Source organism: Etheostoma spectabile, chromosome 4 (assembly GCF_008692095.1).
Source record: "Etheostoma spectabile isolate EspeVRDwgs_2016 chromosome 4, UIUC_Espe_1.0, whole genome shotgun sequence".
Taxonomy (NCBI): domain Eukaryota; kingdom Metazoa; phylum Chordata; class Actinopteri; order Perciformes; family Percidae; genus Etheostoma; species Etheostoma spectabile.
In genome coordinates, this window is record NC_045736.1 from 25,860,896 (window position 1) to 25,880,860 (window position 19,965).

The 19,965-nt window shown below is 42.7% G+C and overlaps 1 protein-coding gene across 1 annotated transcript in view; it reads right to left on the bottom strand.

The window, feature by feature from the left end:
* tafa4b (TAFA chemokine like family member 4b) overlaps positions 1-15,336 on the bottom strand; it is a 37,839-nt gene extending 22,503 nt beyond the window's left edge. Inside the window, exons 1-3 of the mRNA XM_032514730.1 lie at positions 14,827-15,336; positions 2,411-2,582; positions 618-733 (exon numbers count right to left, since the gene is read on the bottom strand). Of these exons, the coding sequence (XP_032370621.1) occupies positions 618-732 (115 nt within the window). The 5' untranslated portion in view covers position 733; positions 2,411-2,582; positions 14,827-15,336. The remainder of the gene's footprint in view (positions 1-617; positions 734-2,410; positions 2,583-14,826) is intronic.
* Positions 15,337-19,965: the final 4,629 nt, after the last annotated feature.

The window sequence follows — 19,965 nt, forward strand, 5'->3', positions numbered from 1 at the left end:
GAAATTAAGGATTGAGAATAGATTAAGGCTTGGGGGCCTAAATTAAGTCAGCACTGGCTATGGTTTCTGGCTGGCTATCTTTTTTTCATGGATTTCTCATGGAAAAAGTGAAGTGGTGCTGTGGTTAAAGGAGAGACGGCAGAGCTGTGCATATTAATGTAGGCACTGGCAATTAGGAGCCTGAGGATTAGAAGTCATGAGCCTATGTATGGCCTCTTCTGCATGAGACATACACCCTATTTTAAAACAACCCTAATCCACTAAGAAACCGGCCTGTTAAAAACAACAGCATCAGTCCTGAACTGCTGGAAGTCTGCAACATCTCAGAAGAGATCAGATCACACCCACACTGATCTATTTGTGTGGACAGCTCCTGACAGCTTAAGTGCCATTTGAATCTGAATGGCCTCGATCATTCAAACAGGGGTGTGTTTGCATCCAAGCCCAAAACGAGGTCTCGTCTAGATTACATTATGTCATACTGAGGGACAGAGCACATCGCTCAGCCCCCTCAGTCAGCGACAGGCTCAGGGAACATGTGTTGTACCTTGGCAGTGACAGTGTAATTAACCTCATGTGGTGTTGGAAGGAGGGGTTCAGAGCAAGACCTGGTGTACCTGTCGGTCCCCGATGGTTACGACTGCCAGCGGACACCGGGTCAACGCAGAGCATCACCAAGGAAACAAGGAAGGCCACCTGCACAGGCCAAGCTGACCTCCCCCACAGTTTCATCCTGAGAGAGGGATAGAGGACAGAGAGGGGCAAAGAGCGAGCACAAGGGGGGACAGGAGGAGTAAGAGAGCATGAGAAGAGGTTAGAACTCCCTCCCCCTTAAAAAAACAAAAGAAGACAGGAGGCAGAGGAGCAAAAATATCGCTTTATAAAAGAGCAGAAACAATGTGAGAGGCGAGCTGGCAAAGGTTAAAGGAAAAAATGAGAACCTCGAGGACAGAATAAATGAATAAACCTTCTGGAAGAAAAACGTTCTTCCAGCACAGACACACATAATGTATAGCTAACTCACTATACGGTGCTGCTTATGAGTATAGGAACCCATGCTTAAACTGACTAAAAAGAGGAATAAAAAATCGTCTTTTGAAAATGAATGCCTTAATTCAAAAATGAGGAAAAATCCAACTTTAAGAACATCAATTGTCTTTTGTTAATGTATAATGTATCGTTAATAAATAAATGTTCTTGCTTAAAATACAGGGGGCATGAGTATAGACACCCTATGTTAAAATCCCATAGAAGCAGGCAGATATTTATTATTAAAGGCCAGTTATTTCATGGATCAGGAAGCTATGCATCCTGATAAAGTTCCCTTGGCCTTTGGGATTAAAATAGTCCCACATCATCACATACCCTTCACCATACCTAGAGATGGGCTTGGGGTACGTTCCCTTTCTCTTAATGCAAATCTAACCAGCTATTAGGTTAACTGAAATAAAGCCATGCCAATTTTTCCCTTTTTTTAATTAAGGCATAAAGCTCAATTTCCAAAAGACAATTTTTGTATTCCTCTTTTTAGTTAACTTAAGCATGGGTTCCTATACTCATGAGCACAACTGTAGGTACCACTACAGTATGCTACCAGCATCCTTTCATGCATTAGTATCACATTAGGATAAACTCTTCCAATTTATTCTGGCAGCAGATAATTACAAAAAGTTGACTTTATGAGTCATGAAAATTAACAAATAAACATGAGGCTAAGCTCAGAAATACAATATTTGGATTAGGGCAGATACTAATTGGTATTTTCCTCATTGATAATTCTGTATAATTGTTTCCTTGATTAATTGATTATCTATGATTTTATATCAGACGTCAACAAACAGTGAAAATCATTCATCACACCAGAGCCTAGGTTATGTCTTTAAATTGTTTCAACCAACCGTCAAAACTAAAAGATGTAGGCTACTGTTAAAGATAATAATGACAAAGAAAAGCAAGTAATGTGAGCAGTTGGAACAGATGAAGAGTGTGCATATTTTGCTAGGAAAATAACTGAAACAATTAATCACCAAAAATAATTACTGATTCATTTTCAGTTGATCAACAAATCGTTTCAGCTGTATTGCAAGCTTGTTTCTGAAACCACTAGCTCATATTTTGTGATAAAGGAATAATTGAAGTTATTTTTCATGCAGAGTTGCTTGTTCTAATGTAGGTCCTTAAATGTGAACATGTTTTCCTCAGTTTTCTTTCCACACACATGTTTTATCTTTGGGTTTTAAATCATTGGTTTGACAAAACAATGTGAAGATGTTGGCATTTCCACTATTTTCTGACATTTACCTTATGGACTAAGCAATAAATCATTTAATGACTATCATCAGTTGCAGCACAAGATGTTTTTCTTGTTTTTTTCTTGCTTTCTGGGCATCTGAGCAGGATGTGGTATCACCTGCTGGTTGTCTCTATCTTCTTTGATCTGTCTTGCGCTTAGTAGCTTCTCTATGGACAGGGTGTACAGGCCATGGCTGCATTCACTCACACCTCAGCCCTCACCCTCTCTTCCTCCTCTTCTTCCTCTTCCTCCTGCTTTTCCTCTTCCTCACCTCAAACAGAAGAAGCCCCTGGAGAAAGAAAGGTACAAAGACACTCGGTCAGAGTGGCCCGGCTACCTTGGGGTTTCTTAGTGGCCCTCAATTGCCTTGTGTGAAGGTCTACACACACACACACACACACACACCACACACACACACACACACAAACAAACAAACACACACACACACACCACACACACAGAGGGGTAGAGATGTGAAAGCCTAGATTCTGTTAGATCCATTGTTTACAAAAGGTTCACCTACCCCCAGGCTAAATGTGATCCCCACTCTAGATCACACAGCTTTCCCTCTCTCTCACAACACTATCTCTCTCTCACACACACACACACACACACACACACACACACACACACACACAGGAGGTCAGCAGGAGAGACTCTTCCTAATTACAGCTGAGTGACAGCTTCTGATGCATTTACACTCCTAGACACACACACGCACGCACGCACGCACGCACGCGCACACACACACACACACACACACACACATTACCATCCTGCCATAAGAGTGTGTCAACACACCTCTCTTTACAAAGGGACTAATTCTGCAATGTAAATGAAAGACAACAGATTTAAATTAATAACAAAATGTTTTCCTATTTGAATCTTCATTATTCATCATGACACATTGATATGCAGCTCAGTCTGCTGCTATGTTCAGAAACTTTCTGGGAATGTGTCAGCTCCATCCAAGCCTGATACCTCTGCTGAGCCATCAGTGTGGTGCCACTGCCCCCTGGTGGGGTACAAACCAACCGCAGCTGCCAAGAACGAGTCAAAGATTGAGAAGAGATTGGGACCAAGCACATATTTGAGAGTAAAAAACTAGCAGGGCAATGAAAATGAGACAAAGTTCATGGGCACTGTTTGTGTCTATTTATAAAGATAAATCCCCAAAACAAATATGAAGGAGAGACACAAGGAGGGGAAAAGAGAACGGGAGATAATGAGAGGGCAGAAAATGCAGAGTGGAGTAAGAATACACAAAATAAAAAAGCAAACATTTTAGGAGCAGTGGGGACATGTAAAAATAACAGTTTAAACATGTACTGCATAATATTTAATTGTTGTGTTGCACAAACACACACACACTGCAAAAAGTAGGGGATGTGTTTCATTGTGTATTCTGAGTGTCTACACTGACATGTTCGTTAATTGTATTTGTAAATATAATTTTAATTTGTGCATTTGAAATTTGCATTTGCGTGTTTATTTGTTTGTGTGTAGCATGTATTACCACTGTCTGTGTGTGTTTGTGTGTGTGTGTGTGTGTGTGGTTTCATTCCAGTACAGTATGGGAGAGTATGCAATGTGCATGTGCTGTGTGTGATATGTGATTGCTGCATGGCAGCACTGTAGCCCATTTCTTATTCTCTTTTTAAAGGCTGGGCCATGTCTCGCATTTTTTATCAGCTTTGTTCTCTGATACATTCATTAAAAGAGCACAACAGTGCGTGTGTGTGTGTGTGTGTGTGTGTGTGTGTGTGTGTGTGTGTGTGTGTGTTGTGTGTGTGTGTGTGTGCGTATATGTGTGTGTGGTCTCCAGATGCAGCTCTTCAGGGACAAAATGTCCCATCAGTCACCTTTACTTGGTCTCACATCAAGAACATCAAGTCTTGCTCTTTCTAAAATCATCCCTCATCCTATATCACCCTCCAACCTCATCTCTCTCTCTCTCTCTCTCTCTCTCTCTCTCTCTCTCTCCTGTGTGTGTGTCTCTATAGGCTGAAGGGCTAATTTGTGTCATTTCTTGCAGTAATGAAACAGGAATGACACAGGGGCTCATTGACATGCAATGAAACAATCTTACCTCATCCACAAATACAGTATATCTGTGTGTTCTCATCCAAACACCATCATCTGCCAACCCTCTACGACCACACATGCACAATCACAAACATACACACATGAATTCGCAAAATGAAAGCCTTCTTCAACACAACGTCTCTGCAACCTTATCTATCACATCAGGAAACATGTATCAAAAATAAAACAGTGAGACACATTCTGCAAGATGGGGATGTTATCAACACACTGCTATTTGTCAGTCACTCAGATTATATCATTTGTCAGGAGAGTACAGGAAGTTCCTGTTCAATAGAACTGAGTGAAGAATAGAAACTGCATCATTACTTGATAACCTCTGTGTCACCAGTTTTGTGTCTCAGTTTTATCTTTCTTATATTGATGCAGTATCTCTTGTTGGAATAATTGCATTTCCTAAAGTGCTGTTTATCAGACTCCACTGAAAAAAACATGGAATGGTTTGTAAAAGTCTGTTTCAGATTGTTTGACGAGATAGTCTTGTCCTCAAACTATGATTGCTTTTTGCCTCACTAGATGTCTCCAGGTAATGATGTTGGGCATTAGGTTGATCCATTCAACACTTATTCAACACTGGTTTAGAGCTAAATCTGTCCACCGGCCTAATTCTCATATTTCTTATGGACATACATGATCTTCAGGATGGTGGCTCTGGTGACGTTTGGTCTTTTGTCTAACATATGAATAGGTCATCATTTCAAGATTTTGACCAGTGTCAAGGTTGAAAAAAACAAAAAACTACTGCCTGGAAATGTGAAATACTCTTCATGATGCTGTATTCAACAAAACACATTGATTCCCTGAGCTTTCTAATTGTCTACTTCACTGCTGTAAACCTGAAATACACAAAAATCTAAATAAGCAGGAGATAAATGACAGATTAATTGAGCATATTTAATAACTCTAATTAGAATCATCTCTTTTAAACTTTAATGATGCTATTGTCCTTCCTGGCAATTACAGCTGTAAGAAAAACATCCTGCAGCCCACTGTTTGTCTGTTCTACACTGTGGGATGCATTCCACACCGTAGTCCTCTTTCTTGATTATTTGTTTGTCTTATTATCACACACTTTTATGAGCTTTAAAGTTAGACTGATATATTGGCTGGCTGATTCAATGAACAATAATGGACTTTAACAAACTGTCAGATATATCAGATATGTAACACAAACACATACGGCTGGGTCCTGTTCTGAGCGTAAGGTTTTTACTTGACCTCAGTTGTATAAAAAAAATAGTCAATCGGCATTTTCTCTTTAAATAGACTTTATGAATTTTCAGCAATTCCGTTTGGTAATGCTTTACAATGATTCTGATTTGGTATTTTAAATGATAATAATACAATATTAAATAAAAGAATAAAAAGTGTACAAATCTCAAATAAAGGAACAAACAATTCAGTACGGGTTTTGTCACATAGGCTTTGGTTGAACTTCCATGTGCGTATGTGAGAAATAGAAAGGCAGTGAGTATGCAGACCACACAAGCGTCACACCAGTATCTCTGTATGCTGATTCTGTGCCCAGCCACAGACCAAGCGGACAAAAAGCATATCAGTGTAAAACAAAGTGCATCTCCCTAAGGCGGAACAATATTGAAAATGAAACGGGCAAAAGCACAAAGCCCAATGGAATCTTATGTGAAACGTTTCAGATTTTCTGCCAAATTGCATAGTATTAACATTCAGTTAGGGTGTGTAATGTTCTGTTTCTATATATTTCTCTGCCTCCGACTCTAAACCATTACAGCATGCTGCTTCTCACCATTTCCTCTGGGTCACTGGGCACATAGTGCGGGTGTCTGGGCCCACACACACAGACACACACAAACTTAAATTAACACAGCAGTGCCAGAGCCCCATTTTTCCGTACTCTTATGTTCAGCCGCCACAACCTGCAATTTTACTGGTTCTTGTTTGTTTTTTCTTATGCCCTTATGGCTCGCTTCAGTATCCATGCCTCCGTGTGTGTTTGTGTGTGTATGTGTGTGTGTCTCTCTCTCCTCCCTTTATCAGTGTGCAGATGTAAATCTCTGCTTTCTCCTCTCCCACTTTTTCACGTTTTCTGTAGGCTACAGAGTCAATGTAAAGCGGTGTCAGAACATGCATGTGTGCTCCTCTGACTGTGAGATTAGAAAGAGGCAATGAAGTAGAAATCTTGGACCTAGTGTGAGTCAGACACGCATGACTACTCCACATATGATATGTAAGTTGTACAATGTACAGCATGTACTCTTATATACTATACACTAACTGGATATGTTTAAATTATAAGTAAAATATAATTATATTATATTTCTCTAAGTGCCATGTATGTACAAACACGTTTTGACAATGTTTTTGCTGACTTATTATATAACCCTACACTAATACTTCTAACATACTGCAATATTTTGCATATGGTAGTTTTTTGCATTATAACAGTTCTGTTTATGACACACATGTCATAAATATGTATTTTAAACTTTTAATCAGCAGACATAATCTCGTAAAGAACCTGTGTGAAAGTGTCAGTGATTGTGCAATAAAACTACATTGTGGTCCACAGCAATTGTGCATTTATATCATTGTATATAATTCTTTACAGTTCTGTTTTATATAGGAAGAGGCTAGAAGTCATCTAGGGACACATAATAACATTGCACCTTTTTACTGCCATCCATCCTCACCGCTACACCTCCCCCACTGTATTGCTTTCTCCAATAAACCAACAAGCAATTAAATGGAGGATCCTCTGTTTGGTGAAATGGCCAGGTTGGGAGAAAGAAAGCGGAGAAAATTTTGCGTGAAGGTCTGAATTCAGGACCGTTGCCTGACTTTGGTATTGACTGCAGAGTTCAGAGAATGGCCTTGGCGCTAAGGTACCATTACAGCTCAATTGATCGGCCTGCACTTAAGTCCAAATCCCTCCTTGTTGCACAAGCCACCGTGTCAGGATCCGATGACCACGAAATATGTGTGTGTTTGTGTGCGAGTTCGTCAAAGTGCTCAGAATATGTTGGTGTTTTCCAAGGTCGCTCTTTTCCTTCCTTCTGAATCTCTCTCTACCAACTTGTTTCCATCTCTTTCACATCGCTCCTAATTTCCTCTCTCTCTTCTTTTCCGCTCCCCCACTTACATGGATAAAAGTCAGAAACGATCAGAGTCCCGATGTGTGTTTCATGGTTAGAAGCAGGCGATCAGTCACTTCAACGTGTATGGACTCACCCATCCAGCTGGTACACACATACAAACACAAGAGCAGACACATTCACAAACCCACACGTATACCCATACAGCTCACAAGTACACACATCTTATCTACCTGTGAACTGACAAACACCCTCATACACACATTTCCACATAAACACACACACCTTTACAGATCACTCCTCTTACACAGTATACACAGAATAAACATCATTTGTTTTAATGCCGGGTTTTGCCTAATGTACCTGCCACACACATTGCTAGCCTCATTAAAGTCTTTTAACAACCTCTCCCACTAAAGCAAAGGAGGGGGAGAGGCAGATGTAGGCTGTTAATTGTTTTATGGAGGGGAAAAAACACAGACACTTACAGGCTAATAAACATTCGCTCACTAACACAACAAGTCTGCGCATCGCTGCCCAGTCCCTGGTTTCCTCTTCACAAGTTACTTGTTTAAATCCTTGACAGCCAGCACTGGGCTAGATCACAGTAACCCTGCTCAGAGCCGCTGACACACAGAGGCAGGGCAAGGGCTGTAAATCCGGCACACTCTAATAAAGCAATAAAAGGCCATTAAAAGTCAGTGTCCCTCAGCACTGGAAGATGGATGGAAAGGTGGAAAGTAAAGGAGACACTTTTAAATGGCTGTTCACACCCACACACACTTTTAGCAGGTGTTCTTCCCCTCTCCGCTCGAGACAAGCTAGGTATCTGCAATATTGATGCCTTTCTCCTATTGTTACACCTCTTTTATCCTTGCTGGATGCGGCTTGCTTTAAAAAAACAACCAAAGTAAACACTGGGATTTAGAATGTTGAAGCCCAATCTTTATGTACTGTTATGCTCTCTGTCTCCACAACTGATCTGTCATTCTCCCTGTGTAACGTTTCCTGTGACAATGTCTTTATACCAGCCAACATTTTATTCACACCATGCATCATGCACCTTGGTGGTTCCAGACCATTTCAAATGGATGTGCAGGACTGGGGCCACATGCAATTAAAATGCAAATAAAGTTGTCCTTCACATCCTGGCTTTACCATTTGTTACCTGTAATACCAGACTTTCTTATTAGGACTGGGATTATAAATATTATTTTTGAGAACATTTTTGCTACTCTTTTGTCTACAGTGTGCTTCTTTCCTTTCCTTCTATATCTTCCCTCTATTCATTCTTTCACTGCGAGCGTCCGTTCTTTTTTTTACCAATTCTCAAACAGTCCCCAAGTTTGTCTTCCCTTCCCAAACTGTAGAGGGAGAAAAAGGAGGAGAGGTAGGAGAGAAGGGGGGAACCACAGCAGGGCAGAAGGGAGACAGCACAACTTAGCCAAGTAATAAAACATGGTTCCTACCCACCAATGCTCCTTTGTCTGTACAAAGAATAAGAAAAAGATAACAACAGCCCTGCCTGGACACTTCCTCAGTGGCTGCTGGTATCAATGGACGGCCCTGAGCCAAACAAAAGCCGGCCGAGCCCCTGACAGTGAGTTTCCCGAGAGCAATGTTGTTCATTATGCTTTGTGCCCAAATTATGATTAATGGAAAATAAACAACCTTGATGTGAGGCCTGCTTTGATTTTCTATGAGACTCGGCCTCGCTGTAGTTGTGGCTCCTCTTCGGCCCAAGACAAAAGCTCTGGACAAACGCTCACTCTAGACGCTTTCACACAACGGCTTAAAATCAATGGACACAGAAGCTGCTTTCGCAACCTCTCCTTCTCTAACACAAACACACTCTGTCTCTTGCTATCTCTGCACATCCGTATACCCACAGAAACTCATATATGCAAACAAACCAACATCTTGATTATATCAGTCCCTTCAGCTGCTAATGACCAGCTTGTGCGTAATTATATTAATGACCTGTATGTGCATCGCCTGTCAATTGGCCAGCCAAAGGAAAGGGAGAGCTTGATAAAAGTAAAAAGGACAAAAGGAGTGAAAGGAAGGGAAAAGAAGAAAACTACAGATGAAGGAGTTTGGAAGTGGTCAGAGTGGGAAATGGCTGACAAGAAGGGAGGAAAGAAGGGAGGAAAGAAGAGAGAAAGACAGAGAGAGAGGTCAGGGAAAATAGAGTGTAGCGTGAGTGAGATGGAGACAAAGATAGAGAGCAGGAAGAGAGAGAGAAAAAGCCTGATCAATTGTTCATTTTACAAAGTCACTGAGACGTGTCAGCAGTGTCAATAAGTGAATTAATTTGTCTGTGGGTCTCCGGAGCATGACACCATATCACTCCGCTCCCTTGAGACAAGCAGGGCTTCTAACCCTCTCTCTCTTGTCTTCCAGAGAGACACATTCACAAACAGGCACAAGTACTTGCTCACTCATACGAACCAGTTCCATACAAGGATCATACACAGATATCGGCAGACACAGAAACATTTTCAGACAAATGTTCCTGTGCTTATAGATGCATATTCCCACCACACACACATTTAAATGGCTTCAGAATGCATAGGCTGATAGTCATGTGTGCAGCATTTGGCTTCTCAACATAGATTGTAACCTAGATGCAAGTGGTGTCAGCAAAGCTTACGATATAATTTCCATCTGACTTGTTTTCCAGTCCCACCACGTGTGATATCAATGTACAGATTTCTCACTTTCCCGATGAACGGAGTAAGCCGAGTCACAGTAATTGGAACTCGAATATATAAGAAAACAATGTTTAATGAAGGTTCACTTGCACAATGCACACACACACACACACAAACAACAATGATTCATCCTCATCTGGGCAGCCATCCCCAAGGGAGGTTACTGTCCGCTGGTGACTGACATCAATCAGCCGCCAAGAGGGACCCTCGACCACTGGCTGCCTGCTGTTTTCATTACAAACGCATCACCTCCAGCACACCCACATATAACCTGTGTGCACCAACACATCACATTTACGCACACTTACTCATTCCTCTGACAGATTTCCCCTCAGTTGTAACTACCCATACTCCTTTCTGTAGAAGCATGTCTCTCCAACATCTATTCCTCCCGTCTCCTCTTCTTTCTTCCTCCCCCCATGTTGTTTTCTATCTCTTCCTCTCCTCCCCATCCTTCCACCACTTTCCTGTTCTGCATCCCACAGGGTTGAACCCTCGACCCCCCCACGTCAGGTGCAGTGTTGTTTCAGGGCTGCTGTGATGACCGCCCCAGGCTTCGCTACTTCCGCACTACTTCCTCACTACGGCTTCACAGTGGACCCACGCTGCAGAGCATGCTGGGAGCTTTTCATAATCCTACAAACACACTAACATTGTCGCTCACGGTTACCAGCACATCTGCCAGCTGCCAGAGGGGAGCGAACAGGGACACACTCTCTCTCACAGAGACACACACAGACGCACACACAAGAGTGGAAGCAGCAGATTGCATCCAAGGTGATAGATAGATAGAGCACTGTGGGAAGGAACTGTGTCTGTTCAATTACAATCATTACTATCACTCTGGGAAATTTGTCATGGTCAAAGTCAGTTGACGCTGTGGAGAAATCACCTTGAGGCCTGTGAAGTGGTGTTGTTTTCGGTTTTCACAAACGGGTGACGACGTTCAAAAACTCCCCCAATTGAAAATGACTAAGAATTTAACCTAAATTGATTACTCCGAAATTCAAAACAGATGTTTAAAAACAATCCTCAACGGTAAGTGATTGACTCTTTCGAAGCACTCACCCCCGAAAGAACAGTAATCCACTAACTGTGACACATAAGTTTGAATGCGGCTGGTGTGCCTTTCACTTTCTCCTCTGGGCTGAAACAGGGGGAAGCCATGTGGCAGTGTGGGCTGTCAATCAAAGCAGGACCTGTTAGATGGAATTAGAGAGAGTCTGGATTGTGTGACGGCGCCACACAGGACACTGAGGCCTTGCTGTCATTGACTGACAGAGGGGAGAATGGAAGTCAAGGAACACACACAGCTGTGGCGCTTCAACATGTGACCTCCACTGTTCAGACCGGTTGGTACCTGCTCTTACAAAATGATTGCTGTGTGAGAGGAAAGTTAGAACCATCCCCATGCCTTTGCCTTACAGCGCCTTAGAACGCTTTAAGGATTGGACCAACTGTGTTTTTACTTCATTTGTATTAATAAAGTTACCCCACTGTGCTCATATGTTTTGGTGCATGATCCCTGTCTGTGCTGTGTTGGCGATGGTAATGAAAAAAAGATGATGATGATGATGTCTTCAGATAGATAGATAGATATATGGTGGAAAAATATTTAATGGTGACACTATTTCTGATTAACCTCAAACCTAGTTTGGCATTTCTGTCCTGCAGGTTGTCAAATGTTGGCTGACACATACAAGCTTATAGCAGCCGATTTATCTGTCTAGCTCTACAGTGAATACATTAATGTGATGTTGCTCTACTTAAAACAGCTCAATTAGGGTTGTAAACGCTAAGAAAATCATTCAAATTAAGATCAAAATGCAATCTAGACTAAATAAATTGTCTGCGGCAAACAACACCAAAGTTAAAACCATTCTAACATTTAGTGATGAATGTGGATTAGATAAAACTCTCCCAGCCTGAGTTAGTAAACACATTAAAGACTGATGAGCATTATACACAACAGGGGAGAGGATCTGTGTCGGTCTGTTGGCTACAGAAAGAGGGGGGCACATTTTCCCTTTATTCATTGAGGCCTACACTTGGTGGATCACCACACACTATTAACAAGGTATCACATGTTACTACTCTGGTCTGTAAGCAACATCTGAACTTTACCCTTTTTTAACCATGGGTCGCGACCTCTGTCCATCTGCGCTTTTGTGGTTTAGACAAGAAACAGACAAACGCCTTTTGGTCTAATATCGCTCTTCCCTTTATTAGAGTCATAGATCTCCTGTTTGAGAAGAGACATCAGTCTCTGGGTGTATTTTCTCTAAATGAAGATGGTATTGTCCACTCAGACTGCATGACACCTGTTCATGTTCTCAGACTCGAAGCACCTAGAAACTGCCCGAGATGAAAAGCTGTCCAGAACACTGTCATTTACGGCATGAAATAATGACTCTCCTCTCTTCTCTTCTTGTCTCTTTTCTCCACTCCTCTCCTCCACCTCCTCATCCTCCTCCTCTCAGTCGGGATGTATCCATTCATCACAGTCAACCTGTTAATGTCAGTGTGTGTGTGTGGAGGTGATCTCCAATCTGTAGCGCTGCTGTCACCTCCCCAGTCCTACATTCCTGATCCCGGTTTATTCATCAAGCATATAATTCAGAACGCCTTTCACTCTCTCTCTCTCTCTCTCACACACACACACACACACACACACACACACACACACACACGTCATTTCACATATAGGCTGTCTTTTTCTCCCTGACACACCAACACACACACTATCTCCTTCCCTTAACTACCATTTTTTTCTGTCTCTTCGTCCATATCTCTCCATTTCTCTCGCCTCCCTTGCTCTCCCTTCTCTTCGCTGCCGTCTGTCGCCTTTCTGCTTGACCATGTCCTCATGCACAATCACAAATGCACACAATCCATCACCCGCCGTCCCCAGTCACTTATCCTGAACAGCCCTCTGTGGGGTAAGTAAATAGGAAGCTGTGGAGACATGTTGAGCCAAAGAGTCCTCTGAGCATACCAGTAGTCCCACCACTGGGAGCTACTATAGGAGGAGTGGGAGGGGGGGGGGGGGTGACGTTGTTGATGAGTGTGAGCCTGGAGAAAAGTAATTACCAAGTGTGTGATTTTTTTGTGTGTGTCTGTGTGTGTGTTGATCTGTGAAAATCGAGTGGGAGGGTGTGTTGGTGTGAAGAGATGGAAAAGGGTGACAAAGTATTCCACTAAAGCAGCACAGCCAGAGGTAAGAGTGCCACTTTCATACAGGTGTGTGTGTGTGTGTGTGTGTGTGTGTGTGTGTGTGTGTGTCTGTGTGTGTGTGTGTGTGTATGTGTGTGTGTGTCTGTGTCTGTGTGTCTGTGTCTGTGTGTCTGTCTGTGTCTGGTGTGTGTGTGTGTGTGTGTGTGTGTGTGTGTGTGTGTGTGTGTGTGTGTGTGTGGTGTGTGTGTGTGTGTGTGTGTGTGTGTGTAGGATGGCTGGGTTGACAGGGGGTCAGGTTGGAGAGAGTAATCTCCCCAGGATTAAGAGTGCTGCTCCTGTGTTAATGTGACTGTCAATGAGAATTAAGTCCATGGACCGATCCTCTCCAACCGGCTCTCCTCTCCCTCTCTCTCCTCTCCTGTCTGCCCTGTCAAACTAATGACACCACTTTCTCTGGAGTGCCAGTGTGGCGCGCTAAAAACAATGGGGAAATAATTACACTCTTTCAATACAGTACAAATCGCAGAGCTGAGCAGCGGGACAGCGAGGTATATACGCAAAGGGAGAGGGAGGTAAGGAGAGGATGGGAGAGGGAGGGGTTGAGACAAGGATGACTAACAATTACAACACGATAGGGGTTGGGTCTCATTACTGCACCCATTAACATGCGCCAAGTAATTTTCCCCTCTGTTTGTGTGTGCGGATAAGAAAGAGGGGAGGGAGTGTGTCTGTGCGTGCCGAGTGTGTGCGCCCAATAGAGCGTGTCCATTAGCTTCTGCATCACACCTTCCTGCCTCCGTGCGCAATCTGCCAGGAGAGCCCGGCGGAACCTCTTTTCTCTCGCATATGTCTGAGCTCCGCGCGCTCTCATCTCTATCTCCAGCCGACCATGATCCATGGAAATCGATTAGAAGGCGCGTAAAAAGAGCCCGGTCAGCGTATCAGCCTCGCAGATCAATCAATAGGTATTAAGCAGCGCCGAGCTTCGGCCGATCGCTTATTTAACCTCGCAGCGATGAAACACTGCATCAGTCTCATCTCAATCTTCCCTGCCCTCACGCGCTAAACACGGTCAGTGGAATTGACGGCCGTTTGAATCGGCTCATCATGTGTCCCATTTTTACGCATGGCACTCACGCACCAGGAGGGAGCGGAGTCACTAGGAGATCAGGGAAGGGTTCGTTGGAAGTCCTGCTGTTCTTTTAAGAAATCGTTTCTCAGCAAAAATGTTTTCGCCGCGCTCTGAGCCAAGAACATCAAAGTTGCTTTCAGCTCGCCAGTCGTTTAGTGAGTCAGTCAGCAAGTCACCACCCCTGGAAAAAAAATGTTCCACATTTCTCTACAGCCAAAGTACCCCTCTGACCCCCTCCTCGTTTCATTAGTCTATTGACTGCGCGCCCTGAGAAGACACTGGGAATTAAAGTGTAAATATATACTAATTGAATTTGAATTTAAAAAAATACCACCTTACCCAAATCTATCATCTTGATGGCATGATCACAGGAAATTGTAAAGGATCCAGGTGAGATTGTAGAGAGCTTTGCCACTTTCTGCTTCAACTCCACTGATCTTGTTTTCCACTAAATGGGGCAATCATTTTTAGCCTCATGTCCAGTTCCCGGTGCACGCACACAAACACACTGAAGCCGGGGCGAGGAAGGCTACTGCTTCACCGGAGAACCAGCCCTCCGGAGCCGGGTGAGAAAACAAAGCTCGCACAATAGCGATGTGCTCCAATGTGCCATGATCTTGCCGCGCAAATTCTCAAAACCACACTGAGGAGAAAGTCATCAAAAAGTGCGTAAATCCCCCCAAAGAGACACCGGGCTGATGTTTTTGGCGAACACTCCACACAAGTTCATCCCCTTGCGCGCGACTGTCACACAGAGGCGTTACAGTCGCCGGAGAGATACTGATGAGAGTGATGGTAAAGTGATGCAGGAGTGATAGTTGCGCTCCCGTCGCTCCTCCCGAGCAGGGATCGATTGGACATGAGAAATGCGATGCGAGCCCGTTTTCCCCATTCTGAACACGTGCAACAGCGCCCGCCCAGTTCACCAGCTCCCAAGTACACCCCCTCTTCCCCACTGATGTCATGTAGTTCCCAAGTAGCCTGGACTGTTGGGATAGAGAGGAAGTGGGGGACAATTATGTGCTTGTATGTCCAAGGAGAGATGGGATACATGGCAGCCATTCTTAGACTGTAAAGTTGGTTGTCATCGTGGAATACTTTGTGGACATTTCCACGTTTTATGGTGTGTTTCAATGCATGAGTCTTAAAACGTAGCGGGTACAAGAGGTCACAAATGGAAAAATATACATACATATATATATATATATAATACTTTGGTTTTACTGTACACCTGGTCTATGCACCGTTTAACATTGTCATACATTGTGGGAATATATCCCATGTAAAGAGTTAGGAGCAAAATAGTACAAGATCCATGAAAGTATTATTGATTTTTGTTCAAATTGGTAGAAGTTTTCCTAATAGTGATCACAGGCTGGATGTCATCTTACACTTCAATTTTCCCCACTCTATTACTTGTGGTTGAGTTGAGGAGGGAGTCTGATGACTGACAGGTGCTGGACTGTGCACGAGTCAATGGCCCCTCCTAATCACATAATAGTCTATTTTACCTCTACACTTCAAGCATCTTACAGATGGTGTCTGGATATCAATACTTGGTTCTGTGCTCGGCTATACGCGCGGATGGTGTAGATCCCCCCCCCCCCCCCCCCACTGCGATGTTAAACAGAATTTAATCACCGCCGCCCTCTCCGTTACGCACCAGGAGACAGCCTATCAATTATTCCGTCCCTAGAATATTCTAGTGTGTTGATGGCGATTGATTGCTTTGCGCTGTATTTGCAGTCGTTAAGACTTGAAGAGGTCGATGTCTGCTAACGACCCAAGGTGAGGAGTATCCGATACGTTCAGATGTCTTCCTTTTTAGCTGTGTTATTGGAGGCATTTCTGTTGGGAGTAGTATAAAGATACGTGCCTTCTAAGGCATCTAAGCAACATCAACAACAAAAAAATACCATTAAATGTAATGAATTCCAGGACTACATCAAGGAGCACAGGCATGTATCTTAATCTTGTCTGGAACTGTCTTCAAACCCTTATGACCATTTTGTTACCATGGGTGAGAAAGTATGCTATTTTAGACGGATTAAATTAGGCTTGAATCTATCACAAATCGATCTATCTGACTTTGGACTGAGAACAGTTTAGTCATTGACGTGGGTTCACCAGGATTTTCTTTTTTAAACAACATTCGACTAAGTAAAGCTCCTAGTTTCAGCACCATGGACAGGGCCAGATGCGCAGCATAGAAATTCAGGACGTTGGACAGCTCCAGACTGTCCTGTCACTGGGCTTTTCTTTGCGCTTTCTTTGCTGTCAATGCGCTAATCCAGTTTGCAGACAAAATAAACAAAAGTAGATGAACTGTGTAAGTGAAGGGGAAAAAAAAACACTAAAACATAATATATCCTGTCTGCACTAGCAAATGGTTGTGTCTAGAACTGAACTTGTGTGTCGCGATAGGGATCGCAGGCCTTTTATCTTAAAGAGAGGCAGCTAATGGATGCAACAGCCCACAGCACTTATCTTATCCTCAGAGGGGCCAGATGGAATCAGAAGAAACCCGATCATGTGACGTAAACACGGATTTGAAAGTGTGAGGTGGAGCGGTGTGAAATTTAATTTGGCTTCCCTTATACTTCCCATTACATCGATAGAGCCATTCTACTTCTTAACAAGTTTCACTGTGTGTATTCGCTTTAGCGTTTTACTCTTAGGCCGGAATTGCAGGTTGCAGACGTATCCCTACATATTGTGGTACTGTGGAAAAAGGAAAAAGGTGTAGGCCGAAGTCCTCTTTGACGTGTCATGTATCAAAGGAGCGGGGTTATAGGATCCCCTCTGGGATTATTCCACCAATAATCATCGCCCAGGGAAGAAAAAACATCAAGGAAATATCTGCTCATAACGTGAGGCATATTTCTTCCTTCTAAATCGATATTCCTGCATTAATCCCTCTGAGAGACAGCGCTTTCCTGATGTAGGGGACGCCTGGAAAAGTGACAAATGTAAGATGAGCGTGTTGTGATTGATGTGTCTGAGTTCAGAGCTGAAAAATGTGTTTCTTTTTGAGATAAATTAGAGTATGCTAATGATCACGTTGTAACACACAAAGATAAACTATTTAAACTTTAACTGTTAAAGACTGTCTTTGGGCAAAAATAAAAGAATTACAGACAATATATTCTGGTGTGGGACTCGTCGTTGTTTAATAACGGAGCACAGGGCTCAGAACATAACTGCAGATATGGCGGTTGCAGTGGAAATGTCAAACAAACTAAAGTAGGACACGAGCAGTCAGACAAAACAGCTAGTGGTATATCTCACGGTTTGAAACCAAACTGGTAAAAAAAAAAAAAAACTCCTAATTCTGAAGTGTGAATCATAGCGTGATCATATGACTTTACTTCCACCTCAGTGATTACTCCCCAGCCTTTGTTTGCAATCAGCTCTCCGGTCCTGACGCGTCTGAAGCCCATTTCTTCACTGCACCATGTCTGCATTAAGGGCGACACAAATAAGCAGTTCAACGTTTCTAGAGAGAAAACACATAACCAAATAAGGCCACCCAAACATGATTGTTGAAGAACTTTGGGTGGTAAACCTCAAGGCCTGAGGCAGTAAATGTGGGGCCTGTTCACCGATTATGGGTAAGAGACAGTATGCCTGCCTGCGACACCACTAATTACTCAAGTGCAGTACGCTGCGGTGGTAGAGGGTTAGATTGTGCGCCCAACGACCTCACACGCAAAGGGAAAAGTTTTTCGTAATTTGTACACTGTTTTCCTTACGCTTTATAGCCTCCTCTAAGTCGAAAGGTGGGTTGGGTAACCCGCTGTGTTTTTCACCTTCTGACGTCTTCCACCTAAAGGTTCCATTTTGGATAGGCTAGATCCGTACATCCAGCAGGGAGGCTTTGCGCTAAACAGCAGCAGTTGGGCATCGATTTGGAGCCGCCATGAAGGTTAATGAGAACAGACATCTTGGTTCCTCTGCTTTTGATCCCCCCCATGCATAGAGATTCTTTATTTCTTTACGAGGTCACTGGCAGTAACCCGAGTAGGGCCATAAATAGTGTCCATCCCAGACAGGCCCGGTGTCTGTCAATACTCCGAAAGTTCAGACACAACATCCGCAAAGAACGGGCAGCAGCCCGACTGCTGTCTGCACACTTGTGGTATTGGAGCAAATACACTTTAAAAAACATTATCTTCTTATGACCAATGGGCTATATTTGTGAATAAATTGTTCTCACTCTCTACGCTGTTTGGAACGAGTCTGTCAGGGACGATAAGAGCGCAGGGTGATGATTTGGCCTGATGTGTGGTCTTATACTGCCCCCGTGTGGCTATGATGCGTAACTGCTAATATTGTAGTTTTTGAGGTCACTCAGATTTATTGCGGTGGCAGTAAAAACTGAACCAGTGCCCTTTTGTGAAAAGCCCTCTCCCGTCTCAGACCTGAGCTCACTAAAATAATGAAATCCACAGCAAAGAGCTGTCTGGTGTCAGCAAGAACTGGCAAGACAGAAGCTTTGGTCTTTCCCCTCCAAGGTCAGACTTCAAAAGGTGATTGATTAAATAAGTATGAATTAAATCTCTGATGCCTAATATGGCCAACACAGACAGGAAGACATGCTTCAGCATTTTTTTAAGAAATTCTTTATTTCAAAATATTACATAGCTCTTCAATATGAAATCGCCTACTAACCAGGTCTGACTGAGTTCAACATGGATAAATAAAACATCAAGCTCACGGAGAGGCCAAGAAACACCAAAATGATCTAATTGCTCAAAAACACTCTTGTGCATTGCATCAAGACTGCATGCAAAATGTGATCATTACATTGCAGACAAATTTACCTGTCAAATGTTCAAACTAACAGCATTTAAAAGACTTAAAAAGGTAACAGACAACAGCAGCACCCTTGTCATTTGACCATTCTGACAATGCATTTCCTTTAGTAAAATGCAAAGGGATTAATAATAAAAATAGACATCGGTATCAATGGCATAGTCCATCAGACCAAGAAAACACACATATGTGTCAATGATCTCTTGAGTATAAATAAAGGTTGAATGAAGTAATAAATGTTCTGTCAGTAAAAGAAAACCAAGTAACTGTAAATAAAGATGCAACAATAAAAGGTAGATGCAAAAAGTCTGCCAGATATGTTTGATAAAAAAGCAACATTATTTTTCATCATGTTGCATGAAACAATGGAGTGTTTTACTGAAAATATACTGACAAATACTTGAATGTATGTTTGACAGTAACTACTATTGCTGTACTTGTACACATACAAATGCTAATACCGATATAAAAGAAAATCCCTCTTGGCAGTAGGAGTGTCTCACTTACCTCCTGTCTACTACTTTTAGAGTTATTAGTGTTTGTGATGAGCATAACTTAAATTCATATGTCAAAGATGACTGCAAAAAAAAATCTAGGTCTGCCACTATATGCGTGAATACAGCATGTTAATACTGAACATCATATTGGATTGGTGCAGGGCTG